This window comes from Dermacentor andersoni, chromosome 11 (assembly GCF_023375885.2).
Source record: "Dermacentor andersoni chromosome 11, qqDerAnde1_hic_scaffold, whole genome shotgun sequence".
In the NCBI taxonomy this organism is placed as follows: Eukaryota; Metazoa; Arthropoda; class Arachnida; order Ixodida; family Ixodidae; genus Dermacentor; species Dermacentor andersoni.
In genome coordinates this window covers 45,148,111-45,173,081 of record NC_092824.1, presented here as the reverse complement: position 1 = coordinate 45,173,081, position 24,971 = coordinate 45,148,111, and the positions used below count along the sequence as shown (strand labels likewise).

At 49.1% G+C, this 24,971-nt stretch overlaps 2 protein-coding genes across 2 annotated transcripts in view; one reads left to right on the top strand and one right to left on the bottom strand.

Annotated features, from left to right (window-relative positions):
• LOC129381618 (phospholipid-transporting ATPase ABCA3-like) overlaps positions 1 to 14,607 on the top strand; it is a 70,098-nt gene extending 55,491 nt beyond the window's left edge. Inside the window, exons 4-6 of the mRNA XM_055064629.1 lie at positions 2,997 to 3,184; positions 13,014 to 13,142; positions 14,532 to 14,607. Of these exons, the coding sequence (XP_054920604.1) occupies positions 2,997 to 3,184; positions 13,014 to 13,142; positions 14,532 to 14,607 (393 nt within the window). The remainder of the gene's footprint in view (positions 1 to 2,996; positions 3,185 to 13,013; positions 13,143 to 14,531) is intronic.
• Positions 14,608 to 16,318: 1,711 nt separating this feature from the next.
• Positions 16,319 to 20,295, bottom strand: LOC129381546 (uncharacterized). Its single transcript, XM_072285492.1, has 11 exons — positions 20,014 to 20,295; positions 18,840 to 18,896; positions 18,707 to 18,763; positions 18,564 to 18,620; positions 18,377 to 18,448; positions 18,238 to 18,291; positions 18,107 to 18,163; positions 17,930 to 18,016; positions 17,808 to 17,855; positions 17,003 to 17,747; positions 16,319 to 16,905 (listed from the first exon to the last, which is right to left on the bottom strand). Exons 1-11 carry the CDS (start codon positions 20,191 to 20,193, stop codon positions 16,721 to 16,723), a joined length of 1,599 nt encoding a protein of 532 aa, XP_072141593.1. The 5' UTR covers positions 20,194 to 20,295; the 3' UTR covers positions 16,319 to 16,720.
• Positions 20,296 to 24,971: the final 4,676 nt, after the last annotated feature.

Genomic DNA, 24,971 nt, shown 5'->3' with positions numbered 1-24,971 from the left:
TGCCCTCTCGAGCTAGAACACCTCACGACTAATCTCACCAAGCCACTCATTGGATCAAAAGAGCCACGACAAATTTCACCAAGTCACTCATTGGATCACAGGAATATGACATGCGAAAAACCACAACTCACTCTCCGCGTTCTCCAGAACACTGTCAGTAAAAGAGAGGAACTGAAAGGACGGCTGCGTGAAATGTTGGCACTCGGGTAATGCCGTTTTGCGCTGCCTTCCAAGAGGAACTAGCGCCTTGAGAAAAACTTTTGAACGTCAGCTCCTTCCGCTACACCCACAATAGATTATTCCCCGAAACATATACAGGCAAAGTGGCAACAGGGGCTGGCCAATTATAGTGTAGCCCATGCCGGGGCATAACTAGCGGCTGAGCGTCGTATCGCGCACATTGACCGACATTGACTGGCGCGGCTTCTACGCCGCCTCGAGAGACGCTGCCTCACCTAATCGGCTGCGTCCGACGCACGACAGATGGCTGTTTGGCCGGGACGACACTTGCAATGAGGTACAGTTCAAAACAGGTCCGTGCGCTGTGGTCTGGTTGGGTGTGCCTTTGCGAACAAGTACTATACCCATGCTAAGATTGTGGCTAGTATCATCTCCAACAAATCTGCCTTGCCGGTAGCCATTTCCTCCTTACATCTACTCTCGATTACGGGAGAACCATATTTCTTTGTGCACTCTACAGGAAGATGGCCTCTCCCTGCGATCTCCAATTACTCCAGTTATGAGCTACTGATTTGAACTAGGGCCTACAATTTTCCTAACTTCATTACCCCACCTAACTTTCTGCCGTCCTCGACTACGTTCCTCTTCCCTTGGTAGAAAAATATGCGTCGACCATTCTGTAATTCCAATGGTCCACCAATTATCTATCCTATGCATTACATGGCCCACCTACCTCCATTTATTTCTATTAGTATCGGCTAGAATATCGACTATACCTGGTTGGTTACTGATCGACACCGCTCCTTCCTGCGTCTTAAAGTTACGCCTAACATTTTACGTTCCGTCGCTGTTCGTGCAGTCCTTAACTTGTTCTTGAGCTTCTTTGTTAACCTCCAAGTTTTTTTATTGTGTTAGCATCAGTAGAAGGCAATCATTTTACACTTTTCATTACAGTGACAGCCGTAAGCTCCCAGTCAGGATTTCGTATTGCCTGCCGTATGCCACTACAACCCATCTTCATTCTTCTGCGAATGTCCTCCTCATGAACATGGTCCCTTATGGGTAGTTGAGCTAAATCAAAGTACTCCTGTGGAGAGCTTGTCTCTCGTTGCCTGAACCCTTTGTCAATAGGTAATTTGCCGTCCCTGACAGGACATTTACCTTTCAACAAAGTGAATCACATGATGCCAGACGTGCTGTGACTATCATCCGAACTTCACTTTTTAGCCGCCGCCGCTGCCACACACTCATCCGAAACGACGGAAACAAAACTAAAATAAAACGATAAGACACCTTTGCGCCATGTGGCGTCCGTATCTCGCGCAGGAGCAGCTCCAACTGCTCTAATCTACTCTAGCTGTAGCCGTACTGCTCCTGCTCTGCCATTAGTGCGCCTGCTCCGGTTCACCCATTCGAACGCAGCTGCTCTTGACCGAGCACTGCCGGGACGCTTTTGAATACTCTTGTTTGCCACCAATTATGATGATGATCATCATCAGCCTGGTTACGCCCACTGCAGGGCAAAGGCCTCTCCCATACTTCTCCAACTACCCCGGTCATGTACTAATTGTGGTCATGTCGTCCCTGCAAACTTCTTACTCTCATCCTCCCACCTAACCTTCTGCCGCCCCCTGCTACGCTTCCCGTCCCTTGGAATCGAGTCCACCAGTGATATGCGCGAATAATCATTCTAAAGAAAATCCTTCGACCGGACCACCCGCATCGATGTGAAACCACAGGGTCCCGAATTTGTCAATCCTCTCCACTATACAATTCAGCAGTTTCCATTGAGCAGTAAAATGATTGACAGTCACTTAAATATCCCTGCATGATTTGAATTCGAAAGCATATTGACATCTCTAATTGATTGGTTACGTTCATGATACATAACGTCATACGTTGTCCCGTGTCCTTCAGAAGTCTACGTTAGTACACCTTAATCCATTTTGCTCTAATCTGCACCAACCTTGACACCCTTTAATCCACCTTTTTCCTCTCTATTTCGCCTTCATTCACTTTACTCCGCATTAAGTCACCTCACTCTAACTTGTTCCAACTTTAAATATGTGTTACTACCGACGCCATACAAGACGCTGATGGAGTTACTGATGATGATGTTTACCACTGACGACGGACAACGCCTTCTCTTCCTCGTGGAACATATTATGCTTTCGCATAATTAATGCACGTCTTTTCAGGGGAGTTCCACAACGGTTTCAGTGCGGCGGGGAAGGGCCTCCGAAAGCACGGTCGTTGTGAAATGCAAGCGCAGCGCAATGTGTGCCCAAGCCCCGAATTTTGCTAGAAACGTATTTGTCATTGATTTTAAAATACAAGCTACCTTGCGTACATTTCATGGCTGCCGACAAGAACTTACATATTGACCAGTAATGAGGCAATGTTTGTTTATCACGTCACGTTATACGGGCTCGATATTGGAGCCCAGACAGGAGTTCCAGCTACTGCGGCAGCGAAAGTTGACGCCGTCGTGCTGCAAGACAATTCACGTGGTTGACCTCACTAAGACCTTCAACAGCAAGCCATGACCACGGTCGGACGCAGCATCAAGTGCTACAACTGCTGCTGTGTTCGAGAGAGGCCGTGAATAAGCAGAAACCCTAGTGCTTCCAAGCGGTGTGAAAACTTGCTTAGCCTATGACGGATGGGTTTTCAGATTTTCCTACATCTATGATTGATTTTTCATCCGTTTAAATTTTTTCTATTCTCTTTATTGATATTATTCACTCCCCTCTGTAATGCTCTTCACTTTGTCGATTATATACATGTATATTTTTCTTTATTCACACCTACCGCAGTGGCAGTCACAGATCAGCTACTGCTTCCAGCTCGGAGGCCTCCTGGACAATATGAACGCGTACCAGTACCTGTACCTGGTCGGTCGGCTGCGAGGCATCCCTGAAAACGAATTAAAACCCATGGTGGACAGCATCTTATCCGTCGTCGATCTCACAGAGCACGCCTCAAAAGAGTGCGGCAAGTACAGGTTCGCGGATTTACATTCATGCGTTAACATTCTCAGCGTACTTGAAGCACTTTCGGTATACAATGTATGCATGTACGCTTATGTGTTTGTTTATATGCACGTTCGTTTGTATCAAACCGTTCTCCTGCTTACCTGGGTCAATGGGAAGTCCGTTGTTCGCATAGTAACGCATTGGGCGGCCAAGGTGAGCTAACAAGGTCCGAAACTTACCATCAAACCAACTTGAGTAATTGAACATGTGACAATGCGTACATACGTGCAGCTCTACAACAGAACTCTTTGATGCCAATTTGGGTCACTCATTATGTGCCAGTAGGTGCGCTGTTCTTCAAAGAACATATTTGATGCCAGCTTGGGTAAGTAGATATGCGGCACTGGCTATGCGCCTCTCTACAATGGCGAAAATGATCACTTAAGTTTATCTGATGCTGAGTGAAATCAAACTCAGGTCACAAGGATTTGTTAAGGACAATAAATCGGACACATTGGCAGGCTGCACTGTAAGTGCACTGGGTTGTGTGCCGCTTTCGATGAACGACTTTCTCGCCAATGCTTTATCAAGCTGCGCCATAAATGCCCTGGGCGTATTTCGCTCTTCAGTGAACCTCTCGCCAACTCGCCAACTTAGGCCACGCGTTTCCCAGTGTTCACGCACACCGGCGCACTAAACATTTCGGACCCCACGTGCAGGCTTCACGGTGGTGGCATAAAATAGCGCCGGGTATTTTTAGCGAAGGCCGAAACAAGAGTCCCGCTGCAGGATACGCTTCATACATAATTCCTTTCGATGATGGCAATATGTTTTGTCACTGTAGTCATTCAATGCTAACGCATGTCCGTCGTCAGTCATAGTCAGATGGGTCATGCCGCTACTTTTTACAGCCAGGCTGTCTATGCCTAGGTTCACGTGATTTCTTCGTGGTGTTACGTCGACAGCAAACTATCAACACCAATGGCCTATACCGCCAAACGAATTTACTCATAGCCCCGTAGATCAGAGGCTGCAAGCATTCAGCAAAGCGAAGCGAACAGATCATGCATTCTTCGGAATCACACATATAACATAAACACAATATGCAGCATACAACATACTGTTACGGAAGCATAAAAGAAGAGGCATGAAGAAGATCGCGAGGCACTGGCTGCTGCGCGTTGTTGCTGGTCAGCCATCTTTAACTACACTGACTCTGCTTGGGTATGTAGTGTAAATACAGCCTTTCTGTACTTTCAACATCCCCGTAACATATTGGTGGGAGCTCCTGGGAACCACGGCTGAAAACGGAGCTCCGCAGTTGACGTCGTATCACCGTCCGCACCCTGAATGTCGGTGAGCACGCGGAATCAACATCGTTGCCGCTTCCAACGTCACCGTTGGAACGTCAACGCCGTTCCAACGTCAACGTCTACGTCGCAGTCCCCTTCGGTTGTGGTTGTGCAACCCAAGGACTCTAGAACTTTCTGCGGGACCGTTGGCACCGACGTTGAGGAGTGGGTGGCGATGTACGAACGCGCCAGTGGAATCAACAGATAGGACCCTACGCTTATGCTAGCTAACCTGTTGTCCTACCTAAGAGACACGGCAAAGGTGTGCTATGATAACCACGAACAGGAGCTGACCCGCTGGGACCAATGCAAAGAGAAGTTGACAGAGTTGTTTGGCAAACCAGCCGGCCGTAATATTGCCACAAAGCAGCAACTGGCCTCCCGTGCCCAATCCCCCACGGACTCCTATGTCTCGTACATCCAGGATGTGCTAGCTCTTTCGCGTAAATACGAGAAGCTGAGAAGGTCGCCCACGTACTGAACGGCATTGCTGATGACGCCTTCAATCATCTCATGTGCAAAAGCTGCTCGACAGTTGATGCTATCATCAAAGAGTGCCGACAATTCGAGCAGGTCAAAAGACTACGAGTCTTGCAACCATTCGCCAGACTTCCCAACACTGCTGCAACGTGGACGTGTGAAGATCGCCCCGCACAGCAGCATGCGTCTCCATCAGAGGATGCGGTGCGAATCATTCGAAGTGAACAGCATGCGATGGCGCCCGCAGCTTCCTGTTCGCGCGGCCCTGATGCTAACCCTTTTCCAGTTCCTCTCGTACAAGCCATCGCTCGCCAGGAGCTTTAAAATATTGGTTCACATTCTTTCTGTGCTGTCGCCAATGCCAGAGCGAACGAACGCCCTGCTACTATTTTCGCTCCACCCCTACGCTTCTCTCCGTGTTATCGCAACCCGACTGAGTGGAGAACCGCGGACGACCAGCGAATATGTTTCACCTCTCGCCGCATTGGTCATGTCGCCCGATACTGTCGCAACTCGTGGCCCTCAACACCTCGCATGCCGACCAAGCTGAGCCGTTTTGATGGAAATGCCCGCAATATTTGGCCCACCGCCGAGTCTAACAGTGTCAACAACTCTTCTAGGAACATATGGTACAGTCGCTCACCATGGCCGCGCGGACACCACTCTCGTACACCGCAAACACGTCGCCTTTCGTCCCCTGTGGCTTTTGGAAAATTGAAATGCAGCCCTCGGACGTGTGCTGCATTGGCTACTTCTGCAGCAAATCCTCTGTCTGTGCCCAAAAAGAGAAGTGTAATTGAAGTTAAAATAGACGGCGTACCTGTCCAAGCACTCGTCAACACTGGCGCCCATGTGTCTGTGATGACTGCTAGCCTACGTAGACGTTTAAACAAGGTCCTCACCCTAGTAGCTGCCCGAGCGCTTCGTGTGACCGACGGCGGTGTGTTGCTTGTTCTTTTAATGTGTACTGCCTGTTTAAGTATAGCCGGCCGCCCTACTTCTGTTCTCTTTGCAGTGATCGACAAGTGCCCTCACGACGTTATCCTTGTAATGTACTTCTTACCCAGTCATTTTGCTCTCATCGACTGCGCAACCGACGTTCTTCAGTTACAAGTGGCTCAACTCGCCGATGGTCTGAGCACGGCCTCACCGCACTTGTGCTCGCTTAACGATGTGCGTATGTCACCCGAGGTAGTTACTTACGTCACTCTGACCGCCCAGCCACAGGTTCCTGACGGTGAATGTGCCCTTCACCCAATCGTCGACGTGCATTTGAACCGGAACGTTGCTGTTCCGAATACGTTGGTCGCGGTTAATAATAACGACGTCGTTCTACCGCTTCTGAATTTCAGCCTGTGCTCTCAAGTGCTTCCGGCCGGCATGTCCTTGGCCAGCCTTTCAACTAGTTCCCAATTTCACATTGAGAGTCTGCATGCCTAGCTTATTATCCCATTTGCTGCTCACAGCTCTGGTGCCTTAACGGATGACTTCGCGATATGATTGCACCTGACCTCACCTCTGCACAGGCCACGGACGTACGTCTCCTACTCGAATCGTACAGCGACCATATCCAGCTTTTCTGGACACGTACAGACTAGCGCCCTAAGCGGGCCCGGCATGAATCTAGCGCGTTTTCAGTGGAACGAGCGGGTTTTTCGCGAATAACAAAAGCTGCAGGTCGAATGTTGATAAAGGCAGTGTTGGAATCTCAGCGCTGACACCCGTTGTTGCAAATGGGTCGCAAGCCCCAAGGGTAGCGTTGGCCTGTCGGCCTGGGGCACAACTGGAAGCATCCGAAGGTCCCGGCAAAGCATGAGTCGACTGGTAACAGAACAACTTGTTTATTCTAGCATCGCAAAAGAGCGGGCGGTCAGGTCGACCGAAGTGGTGAGACGGGAGAGCACGCTACTCAACAGAAGAAATCGGAGCCTCCCCCTTGGCGTCCGGGGGCAGCTGCTTTTATACTCTCGCAGTTGAGGGCACGAGGGAACGCCTCGATAGAGGCGCACGTGACGGGGCACGGACACGCTGAGAGACAGGTTGAGACGAGTGTAAGTGACGCATCCGCCGGGCTGGCGCCGGTCCGACCTCCTCGCTTCACACTTGGGGAGCTCCTCTCCCCGGCTGCCGCGCTTTGACAAGCGTGGGCACCAACATGCACGCACACACACGCACACTTGAAGACACGTGGCATTGAAACATGCCTGGACGCGCTTGGCGGGGAGGCGTATCGGCGGCGCTGAACGGGCCAAAATGTCCGCCGCTTTGAACGAAGCCCCGGCGTCCGTTGCATCCGCGCCGGCTATACCGCGCGTCGTAGGCGAAACGTAACAGACCGCCCCGCCGGGGAAAGGAGATCCCGATGGTCAGGGGACTGCATCCGCTGTCCGGATGGATGTCGCTCGATGATGCTCATAACCGAAGTCGGGCGTCCTTCGGCGTTTCTTGAGCGCAGCGCACAGAGAAGGCTTCGTTCTCTCGTTCAGGTTCACACAGGACACTGCAAAGTGACTTCGGGAGAGTTGACATTTTTGTTCTCGTTCCCGGCAAGCGTTAGAACTACGCCGAAACTCAACCGCTCAGTCAGCAAGCACGAAACAACCCTCACCAAGTCCTGCCAGGCTCTTTCCCCTTTTATACCACTGCCTAGTTCCTTACAGTAGTCTAGCAGCACTCAGAACGGGTCCACAAATAGGAAAATTGCACTAGAAAGCACGTTATCACTTTGAAACACTAAACAAAAGCAATATGTTAAAAATCCTGCCTCAGGAAGAAAAACATCAGTAACAAACAACTCTGAGGCTGATTCCCACGTTAGGGGCTTCGACTTAAGCCATCGGCGTTACCGTTGAGACTCCCCTTTTTGTAACGCACCTCAAAGGAATATTGTTGCAAAGCGAGGCTCCAGCGCAGGAGGCGGCCGTTTTTGGGAGAGATGGTCTGCAGCCATTGGAGAGGGCAGTGATCCGTCTCAATGATAAACCTCGAGCCGGCTAGGTAGCATGACAATTTCTGAACGGCCCACACGAGACACGCACACTCTTTCTCGGTGGCGCTGTACGCCTGCTCACGACTGGTCAGCTTACGACTAGCATACAGGACGGGGTGTTCCACTTCTCCATTTTCCCGTTGGCACAGTACAACGCCCATGCCTGGCTCACTAGCGTCGCACTGAACAACGAACCCTTTTGTGTAGTCTGGCGATCGTAGCAAAGGCTGGCTTGTTAGGGCGCTCTTTGGGGCGCTAAAAGCTCTTTCCTTTTGTCTCGTCCCATACGACTGTTTGGGGCTCTGTTTTTCTTAGAGCATCCGTCAGGGGAGCCGCGATATCAGAGTACCTGGGGATATACCTCTGATAGTAGCCGGCGACACCTAAGAACGACCGAATATCGGTCTTCGTGCGCGGTTGCGGGAAGTCTCGCACAGCGGCCACCTTTATTTCAGAGGGGCGGCGACGACCCCGACCAATCACGTGACCGAGGTAGACAACCTCGGCCTGTGCTAACTGGCACTTGGGAGCCTTGACTGTCAAGTCCGCTTCGCACAGGCGGGTTAGCATTGCCCGCAAGTGTGCCATATGCTCAGACCAGGATGCGGAGAATATCGCTACGTCGTCTAGATACGGTAAAGCGAATTCTTGCTGTCCCCGCAACACTTTATCCATGAGGCTTGAAAAGCAGTATGGCGCGTTCTTCAAACCAAAACTCAAAACTTTAGGACGGAATGTCCCCATTGGTGAAATGAACGCCGCATACCTACTAGCCTCTTCTGTAAGTGGAACCTGCCAATAACCCCTGACAAGATCTAGGGTGGAAATAAACTGAGCGCTACTCACTTTCTCAAGGCGCTCCTCGATGTTAGGGATCGGATAAATTTGATCCTTAGTGATGGAATTAAGCCTGCGGTAGTCGACGCAAGGACGAGGTTCCTTGCCCGGTACCTCGACTAAAATCAAAGGGGAGGTATAATCACTCTCACCCGCCTCAATAACACCGAGCTGTAGCATTTTCTTTACCTCAGCCTCCATAATATCGCTCTGGCGGGGTGACACCCGGTACGCCTTGGATCGTACTGGCTCTGGGGAGGTAAGTTCTATGTCATGAGTAAGGACAGAAGTCCTACCAGACCTCTCAGAGAACAGACCTTGAAACTCCTGTAAGAGCTGGTGTAGTTTGGTTTTCTGCTCAGGCGACAGCGATGCTTTACTGATTAAGTCACTAATGACTTGATCGGTGTCTTTCCTGTTCGTCACTGAGCCTAGTCCCGGAAGCTCGACCGGAAGCTCTTAGGGAACGTTTACCATCATGCACACGACTGCTTCCCGTTGTCTATAGGGTTTGAGCAGATTACAGTGGTAAACTTGCTGTGCTTTCCGTTTTCCTGGCAGACTCACCACGTACGTAGTTAACGTCCGACAGTTTTTGAACAATCCGTGCTGGGCCCTCCCACTGCACGTCGAGTTTGTTTTTTAGCGATGTGCGCAATATCATGACCTCATCGCCCACCTCAAAACGACGGGCCCTGGCTGTCCGATCATAATAAACCTTGGCCCTCAGCTGGGCCTTTGCCATTGCTTCACCTGACAACTCCTGTGCCCTTCTTAAGCGTTCGAGGAGCCTAAGCACGTACTCCACCACGACTGGGTCGTCGCCCCTGCCTTCCCACGATTCTCGAAGCATGCGAAGCGGAGACCGCAGCGAGCGACCGTACACCAGCTCAGCTGGCGAAAACCCCGTAGCCGCATGCGGCGCGGTCCTTAATGCAAACATCACTCCAGGCAGACACAGCTCCCAGTCAGTTTGATGTTCAAAACACAATGCTCTCAACACGCGCTTCATGACGGAGTGGAGCTTCTCAACGGAATTCGACTGGGGTGGTACACTGAGCTGTGTAACAGCTTTACCCCGCACCTTTCGAGAAAGGCTATCGTCAAAGCGCTAGTAAACACTGTGCCCTGATCTGATTGGACTTCCGCAGGAAAACCAACTCGCGCAAATATGGACAGTAGTGCACTGACTATTTCAACTGAGCTGAGTTCTTTAAGCGGCACTGCTTCAGGGAACTTTGTCGCTGGGCAGATCACAGTCAAAATGTGTCTGTACCCCGTGGCTGTTACCAGCAGAGGTCCCACTGTATCAATAACGAGCCGTCTAAAAGGCTCCGTAATGATAGGTACCAGCTTCAACGGCGCCCTCGATTTGTCCCCTGGTTTGCCCACCCGTTGACAGGTGTCACATCTCTTCACAAAGTGGTCTGCGTCCCGAAAACACCCTGGCCAATAGTACTCTTGCAAGAGACGGTCCTTAGTTTTCTTAACTCCTAGGTGTCCGGACCACGAACCCCCATGCGACAAGCGCAACAGATCCTGACGGTAGCACTGAGGCACGATCAGCTGATCGAACTCCACTCCCCTGCGGTCTAGATACTTCCGGTACAGGACCCCACCTCTTTCCACAAAACGAGCATTTTTCTTGGCGATACCTTCCTTGACATTGCAGCGTATGTTTTCTAGGCTGCCATCCTTTTTTTGCTCGGCTATCAAAGCCGACCGGCTGACCATTGAGTCCATCTGACGTAGGCGCGATGAGCAAATCTGCAGATAGCTCTTCTAACTTTCTCGTGTCGGGCATGTCCTCTCCAGTATCTGGTGCCTTCAACGCTACAGGCTCAAGTTTATTCAGTTCGGACGTGCTCTGAATATCAGCTTGCTGCGCCTCTGACCCTTTTTCATTGTTCGACAACGTCGGCCCCGCAACTACCGCCTTTGCAGCGAGCTCCCGAACTTTCGACCTGGTTAAGGCCTGAACGCTAGCCTCACCAAACAGAAGTCCCTTCTCGCGCAGGAGGTGATCGGACCTGTTCGAAAATAGGTACGGGTACTGGGGGGGCAGCATAGATGACACTGTGGCCTCCGTCTCAAGTGCTCCGAAAGGTCCTTCAATAAGCACTTTTGCTACGGGCAGACACATGCTATGAGCTTCCACGGCTTGCTTGATTCATGCGCACTCGCCCGTGAACATATCGGGTTCTACGTATGAGGGGTGAACTACATCCATTGTAGCTGCGGAATCGCGAAGCACTCGGCACTCTTTCCCGTTCACGAGGAGGTCTCGCATGTAAGGCTCGAGAAGCTTCATGTTCTCGTCAGTGCTGCATAATGACAAAAACACGACTTTTGTTTTTGTTTCTGGACAGTGCGCCGAAAAGTGACCCGGCTTCTGGCACGTATAACACACGCGCGCTTGCCTCATCTCGAACCGCTTTCTGCGTTCGGCTTCGGCTGCCGCCGTTTCCTTACGTTCGGTCGGACTATTTTCATTCGCATCCGCACTTCGTGTGTCCCCCCTTGCTCTCATGGGCGTGAACTTCGGCCTCTCAAACTTGGAGTTAAATTGACCCTTTTGACCGTCCTTAGCTCCGCGAGCCCGACGCGTCACAAACTCCTCGGCTAGCTCGGCTGCTTTAGCCACCGTACTAACGTCTGGCCTATTCAAGACCCAGTACCGCACGTTCTCAGGTAACCGACTATAAAACTGTTCCAGCCCGAAACACTGCAGAACTTTCTCGTGGTCACCAAACGCTTTCTCTTCTTTGAGCCACTCCTGCATGTTTGACATAAGCCTGTAGGCAAACTCTGTATATGACTCACTTCTGCCTTTCTCATTTTCCCGAAACTTCCGGCGGAACGCCTCCGCTGACAGCCTGTACTTTTTTAGCAGACTCGATTTCACTTTGTCGAAATCCTCTGCCTCCTCTCTCTTCAAGCGAGCGACTACGTCGGCCGCCTCGCCGGGTAACAAAGTGAGCAAGCGCTGTGGCCACGTTTCCCGAGAGAACCCCTGCTTCTCACACGTTCGCTCAAAGTTAACCAGGAACAGACCAATGTCCTCTCCAAGCTTAAACGGCCGCATCAGGTCAGTCATTTTGAACAATACTCGTTCTCCTGCACCGTGTGCCTGACTTCCATTACGAGCGCGTTCCATCTCTACCTCGAGACGCTTCATTTCCAAAGCGTGTTGACGGTCGCGCTCCTCTTTTTCTTTCTCTTTTTGCTCTTTAAGTTCGTGCTCCCTCTCCTCAATGGTCTCAAGGCATTCCGACAGCTCGTCATCCTCAGCTTCTAACTCAAGAATAGCCCTTAGCAGCTCTGGTTTTCTGAGTTTGTCTGAGACATCCAGACCCAACTCTCTTGCAAGCTCCAGCAATTTCAGTTTGCGCAACGACTTCCAATCCATGGCTACTCTGAATGCTGCTTTCTCTACTGCCTACTATTGTCTTGCCGCAAACTAACCCGGCAGCAACGACAACCACAATTACCAGCTCTGTTTCTGACACTAACAAAAGCCTGGCAAAACTCAGAAGAAGAAAGTCCCGCACTCACCAAACCTCGCAGCCAAGAATTCAGCGCAGTCGTTCCGCTGCAGGCAACCAGTCATCACACAAGGCTCGTTGCACTGCTCCCGGATGGTCGTTGTGCTGCTCAGCATACAGTCAACCGCATATCTTCGCTGCTGGCCTCCGTTGTCGCGATCTCACCGCTGGCAGACAGTTGTTGGAATCTCGGCGCTGACACCCGTTGTTGCAAATGGGTCGCAAGCCCCAAGGGTAGCGTTGGCCTGGCGGCCTGGGGCACAACTGGAAGCATCCGAAGGTCACGGCAAAGCATGCGTCGACTGGTAACAGAACAACTTGTTTATTCTAGCATCGCAAAAGAGCGGGCGGTCAGGTCGACCGAAGTGGAGAGACGGGAGAGCACGCTACTCAACGGAAGAAATCGGAGCTTCCCCCTTGGCGTCCGGGGGCAGCTGCTTTTATAGACTGTTTTACCTAAGGCAGCTGGGCGCCGCCATATGCATCATACTAGCGCCACCTGTCGGCTTTCACCGGAAGCGTCATTGCCGCGCCATGCTGGGCTGTTAACTGTGTGTTAACTGCGCCGGCAGTGCCTTTTGGCAACGTGTTTGTATGAGGTGTGCCGACGTTTGTGTCTGTGAATTCCTGCAGAATTTTTGTTAGCGCGTTGCAGACGCATCTTTCTGCTCGCGAAGTCTTCATCGCTGCTAGGAAATGGCCACAGTGGCCACAACGAACAGCAGCACGCAGCCAGGAGCCAGCGGGACCCACACATTGTCGGCTGGGGATACGATCGACATCGGTGAGTGTGTGCGCTCAACTCGCAATGTTTCGCGCGTCAATTTCGCGTAGAATAAACAATGCATGCTGTGTTTCATCGTTCGCTGTGTCCGTGATCGCGCAGCCAGCAATTACATACAGGTGCGTCTGTGAGTTGTACTTTGAACGGGAGTGTTAGCAGCAGCTGTCAGCTCGCACGTTTGTGGCGGCGCGGACACCGCATCTTCCCATCGCTCGCTATCCTGCTATGAACAATATCTTATCGCATGACTGGTCTGCAACCAAGCTGCTTAGGATAGCTTCGCGGCGGTGTCCTACCCAAAATCTTCGTTCTCTGTTGCAAGTGCTTTCCACTCAGACATGTGCGGAACGACGCAGTTTGTACTGATCTGCGATCGCGGAAAGCCGTCTAGCCGTCCTAATAATCCGCCCGCATCGCTGGCGTGCTACGAAGCCTAATCTCGCGTAATAAATGGAAACGATGTGGGAACGAAGCGATATCTACCGTCTCAGAAAAACGAGCACTCCGCGGTAGCCCAGTGGCTATGGTGTTGCGCTGTTGGACTTAAGGCCGGCCGCAGCGTCCACTGCCGTGCGTTGTGTTCACACTAAAGGAGCCGAGCTGGTCAAAGTAATCTGGAGTACCCCACTACAAACAGCATTTAATGTTTTAGTGAAGGGAATGTAGGGACGTTGCAGTCTGAGCCACGGGCATGACAATGTCGCCTCCAAGTGCATCTCACAGTTTTTTAATATTAAATTATGGGGTTTTACGTGCCAAAACCACTCTCTGAGTATGAGGCACGCCGTAGTGGAGGACTCCGGAAATTTCGACCACCTGGGGTTCTTTAACGTGCACCTAAAGTTAAGTACACGGGTGTTTTCGCATTCCGCCCCCATCGAAATGCGGCCGCCGTGGCCGGGCTTCGAACCCGCGACCTCGTGCTCAGCAGCCCAACACCATAGCCACTGAGCAACCACGGCGGGTTATCTCGCAGTGTAACCAAAGATGAGGCATTGGTTTAACACATATGAGATCGATGATCTCATCTCCCATCTCCCATCGCATGTTCCCATTGTATTTGATAACCCACCGTGGTGGCGTAGTGGCTATGGCGTTGCGCTACTAAGCCCGGGGGCGCTGGATCAATTCTCGGCCGCGGCGGCCGCATTTCGATGGGGGTGAAATGCTAAAATGCCCGTGTACTGTGCATCGGGTGCACGTTAAACAAACCCAAGTGGTCAAAATTAATCCTGAGTCGTTCTCTACTGCGTGCCTTGCAATTAAATCGTGGTTTTGGCACGTAAATCCTCAGAATATAATTTTTAATCATTGTATTTGTTGCTGCAGTATATGCAAATATTTTTAGCCTGCATATTCACTCACTGATTGATGTCACCTATTTTTCAGATGGAGTGACTTACGTGCACCCAATGTTTGTCAAAAGCTGGGTGGACGATGTCAAGGCGTGGCCAAGTGTGTCTAGTGCCCACATTGTGTGCTACCTCATCAAGAGCAAGGCATGTGACCTCAAAGAAGCTGAGGCATACAAAAGCCTAGACTCCTACAATTTTGTACAGAGTGGCTGGGTGGGCCAGGTGCTTTGTCACAATGTTAACGCAGACTTAGTGTACCTCAAGGCGGATGTTCGACCATCGGAGGCCATAAATCAAAAGCCTTGGACAGCATGGGCTTGCGTAAGGCACACCGAACAGGTGATCACTGCTGGTTGCTCGTGTATGGCTGGGAAAGCAAGGGTTTGCAGCCATGTTGGTGCACTACTGTGGAAAGTCGATATGGCTGTCGCCTCGGGAATGACCGGCACATCATGTACTGACCAAACAGCTCAGTGGAACAGGGGAACAAAGAGGAATGTGGAACCTGTCCTGATTGAAGATATGGACTTTAAGTTGCAAAAACGAACTGTGGACTCCGAAAACAAGGTCCCAAAACCCGCACGAAAGTTTCATCACTTCGGAAATGATGTAGAGCTGATGAACCACATTGGGAGGAAACCATTTTCAGATCTCTTCAACATTCCTGGTGAGGGCACATTTCTTCCAACATGAAATGAGTGCAGTTGTGTTAAGTGAAATGCCTTAAAATTACAGCGGCGGTTGTTCCTTGAAACCCTATATTTTTTTTGCCACTGTATGGCATCAGTATGTTTTTTGGCATCGACACGCATACGTTAGGAGACTGACGGGTTATTTGTTGCCATTTATTTAACATAATGGTAATGCAGATTGTGATAGGTGTTGGTGCCTGTCAAATACAGTAGATATCATGTTTGGTTATTGCACATCATTATATATACAAGTGGTGTTAGCCGGCACAGTGCAGTGTGAATTGTGTGTAATTGCTTTATATCTTGCAGGTACCTTGCTTCATAGTACATTGAATGCGGCTGCTTGGGACTCACGGGCTACTGATCTGCCAAGCCAGCCTCGCCACTCACATACAGACCCTTTGGAACTCCCAAAAGGCTGCGACCCTTGCAGAGTATTTTATCAAAAGTTTGTTATGCTTTCGAATGAAGGACGGGCTTCCCTTGAATTTGCCACTAGGGAACAGGGGTGCCCGCTATGGCGCATGGCCAGGCGCCTTCGCATAACTGCATCAAATGTGAAGCGGGTTCCTAAAAGGGAAAGCACTGATCCCTCGAAAGCTGTTTCTGCGCTTTCAAATCCAGGCTATACCGGTAATGCTGCCACAAAGCATGGGCTGAAGTATGAAGCCATTGCAAGAGTAGCATTTACGAGGAAGACTGGTTTGGCTGTGGCGCAGTCGGGTATGGTAGTGAGCAGTACACATCCTTGGCTGTCTGCAAGCCCTGATGGCATCTGTGCTGATGATGCTCTAGTTGAGATCAAGTGTCCCACGGTGTCAGATTGCACGGTATTAATTGAAAAGGGAAAGTATGACGTTAAGCTTGTGAATGGGGAACCTGTGCTTTGTCCAGGTGGCAAAAATGGTTATTATGACCAAGTGCAGTTTAGCATGTTTTGCTGTGGCAAAACCACCTGCTATTTTTATGTGTGGTCGGCTGAAAGTGATGTCATTGTAAATGTGCCTATTGACACACGGTACATTGAACAGAACTTGAAGAGGCTCAAAACATTCTACTTTTTGCATCTCCTGCCTCACCTTGAGGACCTACATTATAAGAAAAAGCTGGCTATGTGCAATAAGTATGACGAGATTTGCGATTTGTGATGAGCAAGTGAAATTTTATTTGTTCATAATGTCTGCTTCATTGGAGCCATCCAAGTATATTGAATGAATAAAAAAACATTCAACCACATTTTAACACCTTGGCTTCAAATCACTTCCATAAGCTTCACAGGTACGAAACCAGTGACGTTACAAAAAAAATGGCAGTGGCTTACCTCGGCTATACATAGCGAAAGCTAAGGCATAGCATGGTTAGCCTTGGTTAATCTTGATTGCAAGTCCAGGTTGCAAGTCCAGACCAATAAAGCTTTCACTTTAAAACGGCATTAGTGAAGTTTACCCTACTCACTTCTCAGAGTGCTTAAGGCTAAATTAAAGTACATACGGGACATTTATGCTTTTGTCTGTTCGTTGATGAGCGGGCGTTAAAGGTTACAGAGTCCTGCACAAACAAGGACAATTTTGCTGGCATACTTTCTTGACTTGATGGGCAGTACTTGCTTGAAAATTCTGTACGTCTTGATTCGGTTGATTGCCCGCGCAACATGAATTCGTAGCGATGCGATGCGCCTAGTTTCGGTGACTTTACTTTCAGGTAGCTGATCCTTTCCTGAGAAAAAAAAGATGAAGAGGCAGTCATGTACATGTAATTACTGTGTAGCTCTTAAGTTTATGGAGGTTATGAAAACACTATTGTGGACACCTACCTTTTGTAAATGCAGGCCTGTTCATTTTAATCCCTTGAGCTTCAAGATAAGGGTCAAGCTTGAAACCACGGTCTGCCATTATCTCATCACCTGGAAGGAGGTACTCTTCCACTCCACATGTCTTTACAATGTATTTGTCTGATGCGCTGCCTCCATACACATCTGACACAAACATTATAAATCCATTTGGTGCTATGACGGTAAGAAATTTCATCGTGTTTGCACCCTTGTATTGGCTGTAACTTTGGGATCTGGCCATCAGTTTCCGTGGCCTTTGCATTAGTGCTTCAGTGCAGTCGAATATGCATGTTGTATGACTGTACTCGCTGTTTCTGAAACTCTCAGGCATGCTTGCCCGCAACCTTGAGCGGGGAAGCCACACAACAACTTCTTGCATGATCTTCACCAGGTCGTCCAGCACTCTCGAAAATGTTCTAGAAACATAAGCTACAGAGACCTCGAACCGTCTTGCTAAATCTCCACAAAGGAGGCCAAGTCTAAGCCTCATGAGTGTCAATAACAGCTGGTCTTCGATGGTCAAGAGCTTGCGAATTGTCTTGTCTTGAGTCTTCAGTGCTGACACGAGCTTGTCAAATGCAGCCACAGAAATGCCAGTATAAAAAAGAATGTCATCACTGGTCAGTGTTCGATAGGAAATAGTTCTCATAGTCATAGAAAGTCTCGTGCTGGTGTAGGAATGGTCAGCTGGTGGCAGTTCCCATTGTGTGGACCTATCTTTCATCACCTACAAGAACGTGGAAAGGCATCTCATGATGTAGAACACGTTAACATTACACAATATTACCTTTGTATTTTTCCTTGTCATGATGTGCTCGGTTTTGCTTACGTGAATCTGACAAAATGACAGTTTTGTGAGAAACTTAAACACGTCATCCGGCAACTCAAATAATCTGCGTGCATACTTACGTCAACTTCGTGATCTGATATTAAGCTCCCACAAACTTCATTTTCTGCAAAACTGCTGTCTGGAGTAGCTACACCATAAGTGAAAGCCTGTAAACAAAGCACAGCAGCAATCATCATTGCAGTGTCACACAGGAAGTAGACATGATCATGTGGAGAGGACAGTGCCTGTACACTCACATCTGGTTCCTTATCCAATGTACATCTGCCTAGTGAATTTCCAATGTGAAGGGAAACCTGCAGAAGAAATTGGCAGCTCAGTTCCACTTGAAGCAGCATATGAAAAAGCCTAGATTGTCCCCACCACTCACATCTGGTTCACAAACTGTGCCAAAGCTGGGAAACGTATCTTCATTGCGGTGAGCCTATGAAAGGAGAAACCATGTGAATGTGTGTACTTCTTAACAGGCACCGTGTTCAGAAGCCTAGACTGGCTGTGTGAGCACTTACATCTTCATTCCCCAAAACATTGTTGAATGATGTGGTTTCCATGTGTGCTGCAGCCTGTTGAAGTTGAGTTACCTTTAAATATGACAATATAAGGAGGCAGAAGAATTTGCACAACTGCTTACTCTTTCATAATGGGTAAAGAATTGAACAGCACTTGTGCCAATAAGTGGTGCAGGAGGTCACTTACAGCTGGTTCACTTTCAAATGCATCAGTGAACACTGCAGGCTCACTGTGGGAAGTCTCCTGTTGAGAGAACGATAGCAACAGTTGGCATGGTTTTATCGTGTCTAGTGTACCTGTAAGCTTAAGCTGTTGGCATGATTGCTTACTTCTGTTTCCTGACATGCACAAGCGCTCTCTAGAATTGTCTCGGCACTATCTCCAACCTGGTATGGGTAGGACACATAACAGTGAGCACATGTTCTCAGTGATAGTATGTCAAGACAGTGAATGCCTACTCACATATTCCAAACTGTCCAAAAGAGAGGTCAATGTGGAAGCTTGTGCATCATAAGTGACCTGTAAAAACACATCAATAGCTTTAAGCCTGTTGCATTGACAGAACTTCCGCTGGCCTACATAGTTATGAAAACTTCAAAGCACGGGAAAGACCTAGTTGGGGCATTTCCAGTAAGTGAAGTTACTTGTAGGCAAAACATCAACTAGCTAAGTTCTTGTTCTCAAAGACAAGCTTGTTTAACAAACGAAATATGTTCCCGTATTGTGGTACGCAGCATACTTAAATCTTTCTCGTGACTAATCGGCTACATTGTTCTTATAACGACACACACCGGCTATTTTCCATAGTTCAATTCACTGGTATGTTCAGATTCTGACAAATTAGACCAAAGAAAAGCCTTACACTCTGTGAAGGAACCTGACGTGACTCTTCATCTCGTGTGTCTCTGCTCGTTTTTCTCTGGAATGGAAATAAATCATTATCAGCCACACAGTGACAACAATATGTACACTTGCCTTCCGCTTAGTTGGTGCTGGCGTATTTTCGTCACGGTTCAGGCGTCTGCGCCCAAAGATAACCTGAAATATTACGAAGCTTTTTTATTATCGCAGATAAAGATTCGTGGGTTTTATGTGCCAAAGCCATTGACAAAATTATGAAACGCACTGCAGTAGAGACGAACTTATTAATTCTGACAACCCGAAGTTCTCAGACCACCCAATCATTAGTACAGGAGCGTTTTTGCGGTTTGCCTCAATAGAAATGTCGCCGCCTCGGCTGCGTATAACCGCTAGGCCACCGCAGCAAATCTATTATCGCAGCCAAGAACGGAGGCTTCGATTCAGCAACAATTGCTGATAGATCGCCACGGACAAGCGAAGCGACGAAGATGTAAAAAGTTAACGTCTCACCAGTTAGATATCGTGTCCTCCGCACCGATAGCATGAAGCCTAGCTCAATTGTAACATTTCACAGCACCACTATCGAGCATGAAACTGCGGCACGTTTCCTATTCAGGTTCGGCAGAAATCGAGGGGCAGAAATAGCTACGAGCTACGGTACATGACTTCAAAGCTTTTTCAGTAGAGCTGTAAAGGCCCAATGTCTAAGGCACTAATTACACGAAATGCGGTGCTTTATAACGGGTCAGGTAGCGATGAACAAGTGTTCACTTACCTTTCGCTGGTAACCCAAGTTCAGCATCGGCAGCGAGTTTTGCTCCGTGCGTTTTCCATCAACGAAATGCGCAGAACACACACGTGAATTTCTGTTTGGCACGAAGTCTTTCCTGTTTATCAGAGAAGTCCACTGACGACCCAAGTCGACGTTCGCGGGGAAGCGGTGCAACAGAAACATATCGCAACCACATTGCTCCTTCTTCACAGCGTGTTTTTCGCACAAGCTATCCGCGATATTCTTTCGTTTTCGCTGGTTGTTGCCACAACCCACCACTACACAGTGCTGACCGGACGACGTAGGCTCGGTGAAAGGCATTTCTACTGTTAACCAGCTCATGCAAAAAGGAGAAAACACATTGAAACAGGCACGCGTCAGCTTCTGTCGAGCAAATTTAACAGCCCAATGCAAGAGGGCCACTCTGGGTTACCGGAAACGGAAACGGCGAATCGAACGCAGTGCTCCTCGTTCGAGAGTATCCCCGCTCTCTCCGTAAAATCGTGTATACTCTCGCAGTTGAGGGCAAGAGGGAACGCCTCGATAGAGGCGCACGTGACGGGGCACGGACACTCTGAGAGACAGGTTGAGACGAGTGTAGTGACGCATCCGCCGGGCCGGCGCCGGTCCGACCTCCTCGCTTCACACTTGGGGAGCTCCTCTCCCCGGCTGCCGCGCTTTGACAAGCGTGGGCACCAACATGCACACACACACACGCACACTTGAAGATACGTGGCATTGAAACATGCCTGGACGCGCTTGGCGGGGAGGCGTATCGGCGGCGCTGAACGGGTCAAAATGTCCGCCGCTTTGAACGAAGCCCCGGCGTCCGTTGCATCCGCGCCGGCTATACCGCGCGTCGTAGGCGAAACGTAACAGCAGGTGACAGACATGTTCTGGAAGACAATCCACACGAGCCAAATGCAGTGATCACGCTATGTCACGTAAGAATTTTGTTCCCACAGCGGTTAAAGATTTAGCAATAGAAACCTATGGAAACGACGAAAATTTGTACTCGATTTTCGAGGCAAGAACGATGCCCGTGATAAAACTATGGCGTCTATCGTAATACCCAGTGCAGTGCATGTAGTCCGGAGACTCAGCTTTCGATTGATGCCTATCTCGACTCTCCCCACATGGCGTAACACTGTTCCCAAAAGCAATTTTTGTACCACTGTCGTAAAAATTCACGTGGTATCTATAAAAACATGGGCGTACCGCTTAGCGACGCTTCGGAAGCCGTGGCCGAGTGGTTGAATCGCGCGCACCTATAGACCCGCGTCACAGTGGCCGTGGTTTGATTCCCGCTTCACACTTCCTTGTTAAGCCGCATAGGACCTAGTTTTATTGTCTCTCACTAGATGGCAGAAACACAAAACCCAAGTTTTCCTAGGTATACCTTGTATACTTTTCCTAGGTATACCTAGGAAATCTAAGCACCAACTTGCCCAAGAAGAAGTCCTTTTGGGACAAAACCCAAGATTTGCTTTCAGTTCTGGCTTTTCAGCAGCGCAAGTTTTTTTAAAGCAGCATAGGGCTTAGTTTTATAGTCTCCTACCAGGTGGCAGAAACACAAAATTCAAGGTTTCCTTTCCGTTCTGGTTTTCCAGTGGCGTTCTTGAAATATTATGTTTTCTATTTTTCCTTACTAAAACGCAGCAGTGTTGTGTTGATTTGTTAAGTCATCGCTTTTATGAAGATCTTGTTCATTGGCCATCATAACTATAAGCTTGCGCATGGCTTTGTGTTATGCAAAAAAACCTTTCGTGCTTTGTAGAGCGGAACCTGGGAGAACAAAATGGCTATTCGTATTGCTTTCTTCTAGAAGGTGCGTTTTCTTCGACTTCCGGCTGTCCTTATTGGCACACACACCTAGCGAATCAGGTCCACCTGCGCCACAATGCCACCCATTGGCCAGTGCCATTCCTATACATCAAACAAAGGGTCTGCTAGGCTGAGTCGCTGCCCGAACGTTAGTTATTCCTAACGATTCATTGAAATAAGAAATGCACCAAGTAGGAGATGTGCAGCATCTAGATTAATAGCTACTGTTAATGTGTTCCCTAGAGCCAAGTGGTATGAATCCGTAGGTGTGGCCGCAAAAAACCATTTGAATAAATGTCCCGCTCTGTGTTTGCCCCGGTCGCCCTACCGAGAAGCTAGCTTGGCTAGCCGTCAGCATTCAGGATCAACATATGGCGTCCCTCGTTCGGTGCATTTGCTTTTAATGCGCAGCATTATTTGGCGAGTACCCCAGCAGTTTGGTAGCAAAATCGTGCAAAATTGTGTCTGTAACGCCAAAAAACTTGACGCATTCCCCATATATAGGTCTTCATAAAAAGGGTTGGGGTGGCCAACTTAAAGTTGGAAGTGGCATCAGCAAAAATTTGGGCGTGATACAGGGATGGGCAAGCTGAATTTGGAAGTGATATGGGAGTGAGATGGAGGTGAGATGGAGGTGCAGCGGTGGCCTAGAGGTAGAGCATCCGCCTCGCGTGCAAGAGGACCGTAGTTCGAATCGCGGTGCCACGCAATTTTCCACCGGATTATAAAAAAATGTCCGCGTGTTGATAGAATTGCATAAACAAGGCCTGGAGTGCGGCCTGATCCCGGTGATCAGAACCGGTAACGAACTCCCTCACCAGAGCAGGATTGGCCACCCTGGTGCAGTACTTGGCGACAACCTCCTATAGAATGCAACAATCGAACCCTGGTCCTCAGTCCCCAGCAGCTGCGAAGCAACTGACCACCGCGGCGGTCACACCTGTGACGCAGCAAAGGGTGCTAAGAATCCCTGCATCCGGACAGGCCACCATCGGAATCTGAACCTGGCAAAGTTTAACGCTAGAACGTTATCTAGTGAGGCGAGTCTAGCAGTGCTATTCGAAGACTTAGAGGGCAGTAAATGGGATATAATAGGGCTGAGTGAAGTTAGGAGGCCAAAAGAAGCATATACAGTGCTAAAAAGCGGGCACGTCCTGTGCTACCGGGGCTTAGCGGAGAGACGAGAACTAGGAGTCAGATTCCTGATTAATAAGAATATAGCTGGTAACATACAGGAATTCTATAGCATGAAGGAGATGGTGGCAGGTCTTGTTGTGAAACATTATAAGCGGTACAAATTGAAGGTCGTACAGGTCTACGCCCCTAAATCCAGTCATGATGACCAGGAAGTCGAAAGCTTCTATGAAGACGTGGAATCGGCGATCGGCAGAGTGAAAACAAAATACACCATACTGATGGACGACTTCAATGCCAAGGTAGGCAAGAAGCAGGCTGAAGACAAGTCAGTGGGGGAGTATGGCATAGGCTCTAGGAATAGCAGGGGAGAGTTATTAGAACAGTTCGCGGAACAGAATAATATGCGGATAATGAATACCTTCTTCCGCAATCGAGATAGCTGAAAGTGGACGTGGAGGAGCCCGAACGGCGAGACTAGAAATGAAATAGGCCTTATACTCTGCGCTAACCCTGGCATCACACAAGATGTGGATGTGCTCGGCAAGGTGCGCTGCAGTGACCATAGGATGGTAAGAACTCGAATTAGCCTTGACCCGGGGGGCAACGGAAGAAACTGGTACATAAGAAGCCGATCAATGAGTTAGCGGTACGAGGGAAAATAGAGGAATTCCGGATCAAGCTACAGAACAGGTATTCGGCTTTAACTCTGGAAGATGGCCTTAGTGTTGAAGATATGAACGACAATCTTATGGGAATCATGAAGGAGTGTACAATAGAAGTCGGTGGTAACTCCGTTAGACAGGATGCCAGTAAGCTATCGCATGAAACAATAGGTCTTATTAAGAAACGCCAATGTATGAAAGCCTCTAACCCTACAGCTATATTAGAACTGGCAGAACCTTCCAAGTTAATCAACAAGCGTAAGACAGCTGACATAAAGAAGTATAATATGGATAGAATTGAACATGCTCTCAGGAACGGAGGAAGCCTAAAAGCAGTTAAGAAGAAACTAGGTATAGGCAAGAATGAGATGTATACTTTAAGAGACAAAGCCGGTAATATCATTACTGATAGGGATGACATAGTTCAAGTGACTGAGGAGTTCTATACTGTGGTATACAGTTTGTAAACAGGGATAAGGTGCCTCAGACAGGCTGGCCAACGTTTCGATAGGAGGACGTATCTTCGTCAAAGGCGGCCTCGTCATTCTCGGCGTGTTAGTTTTAAAGGGTTAGTTCAGTGACGTCACGTGCGGGTGTTGTCGCTGGCGGCTGGTTTTAAAGAGAAAGACGACCAGAGGAAACAAGCGCTGTCGTTCGACGTCTGTGAGCTTCGTTCCCAAGACGAGGGGACAACAGCCTGAGAGTGGGCACGCGGGGAGAAAGGAAAAGAAACAAAAGCTGAAATAAAAGAAAAAAAGAAAAAAGGGTGGGTGAGGGAATCCAGGGCGGCACCAAGACAGAAAAAAGGGGAGAGAGAAAGAACAAGAAAGAGAAAAACAAAATTTTAAAAAACACGGGTGCTTGGGAGCGTGTTGGGGATGCGAGAGGTTAGGAAGCATTCAGGGGGAGTCGTTGGCGGCATGTTTTTGTGGCACTAGAAGGGCCAGTCAGGCGCTCAGTGCGCCAGTAACACAAAAGACAAAAAAAAATGTTCCAAAATTTTTTTTTTGGCGCACTCACCGCCTGACCAAGCTGATGTTGAGGCTGATAGGGGGGTGGCCCAACCTAAATTTGAGGTGATGTAGGGGTGGGTAAGCCTAAGTTTGGAGGAATATGGGGGTTGGGCCAGCCTGGATTTGGGGATGATATGGGGGCAAGAGAACCTAAATTTGGGGATGATATGAGGGGTGGGCCACCCTAACCATGGGGGTGATAAGGGGCGGGGCCAAGCGGAATTGGGGGTGATATGGGGGTGGACTAACCTAAAGTTGAGAGTGATTTGCGGTGGGCCCTCCTAAATTTGAAGTGATAGAGGGGTGGGCCAGGCTAAGTTTGGGG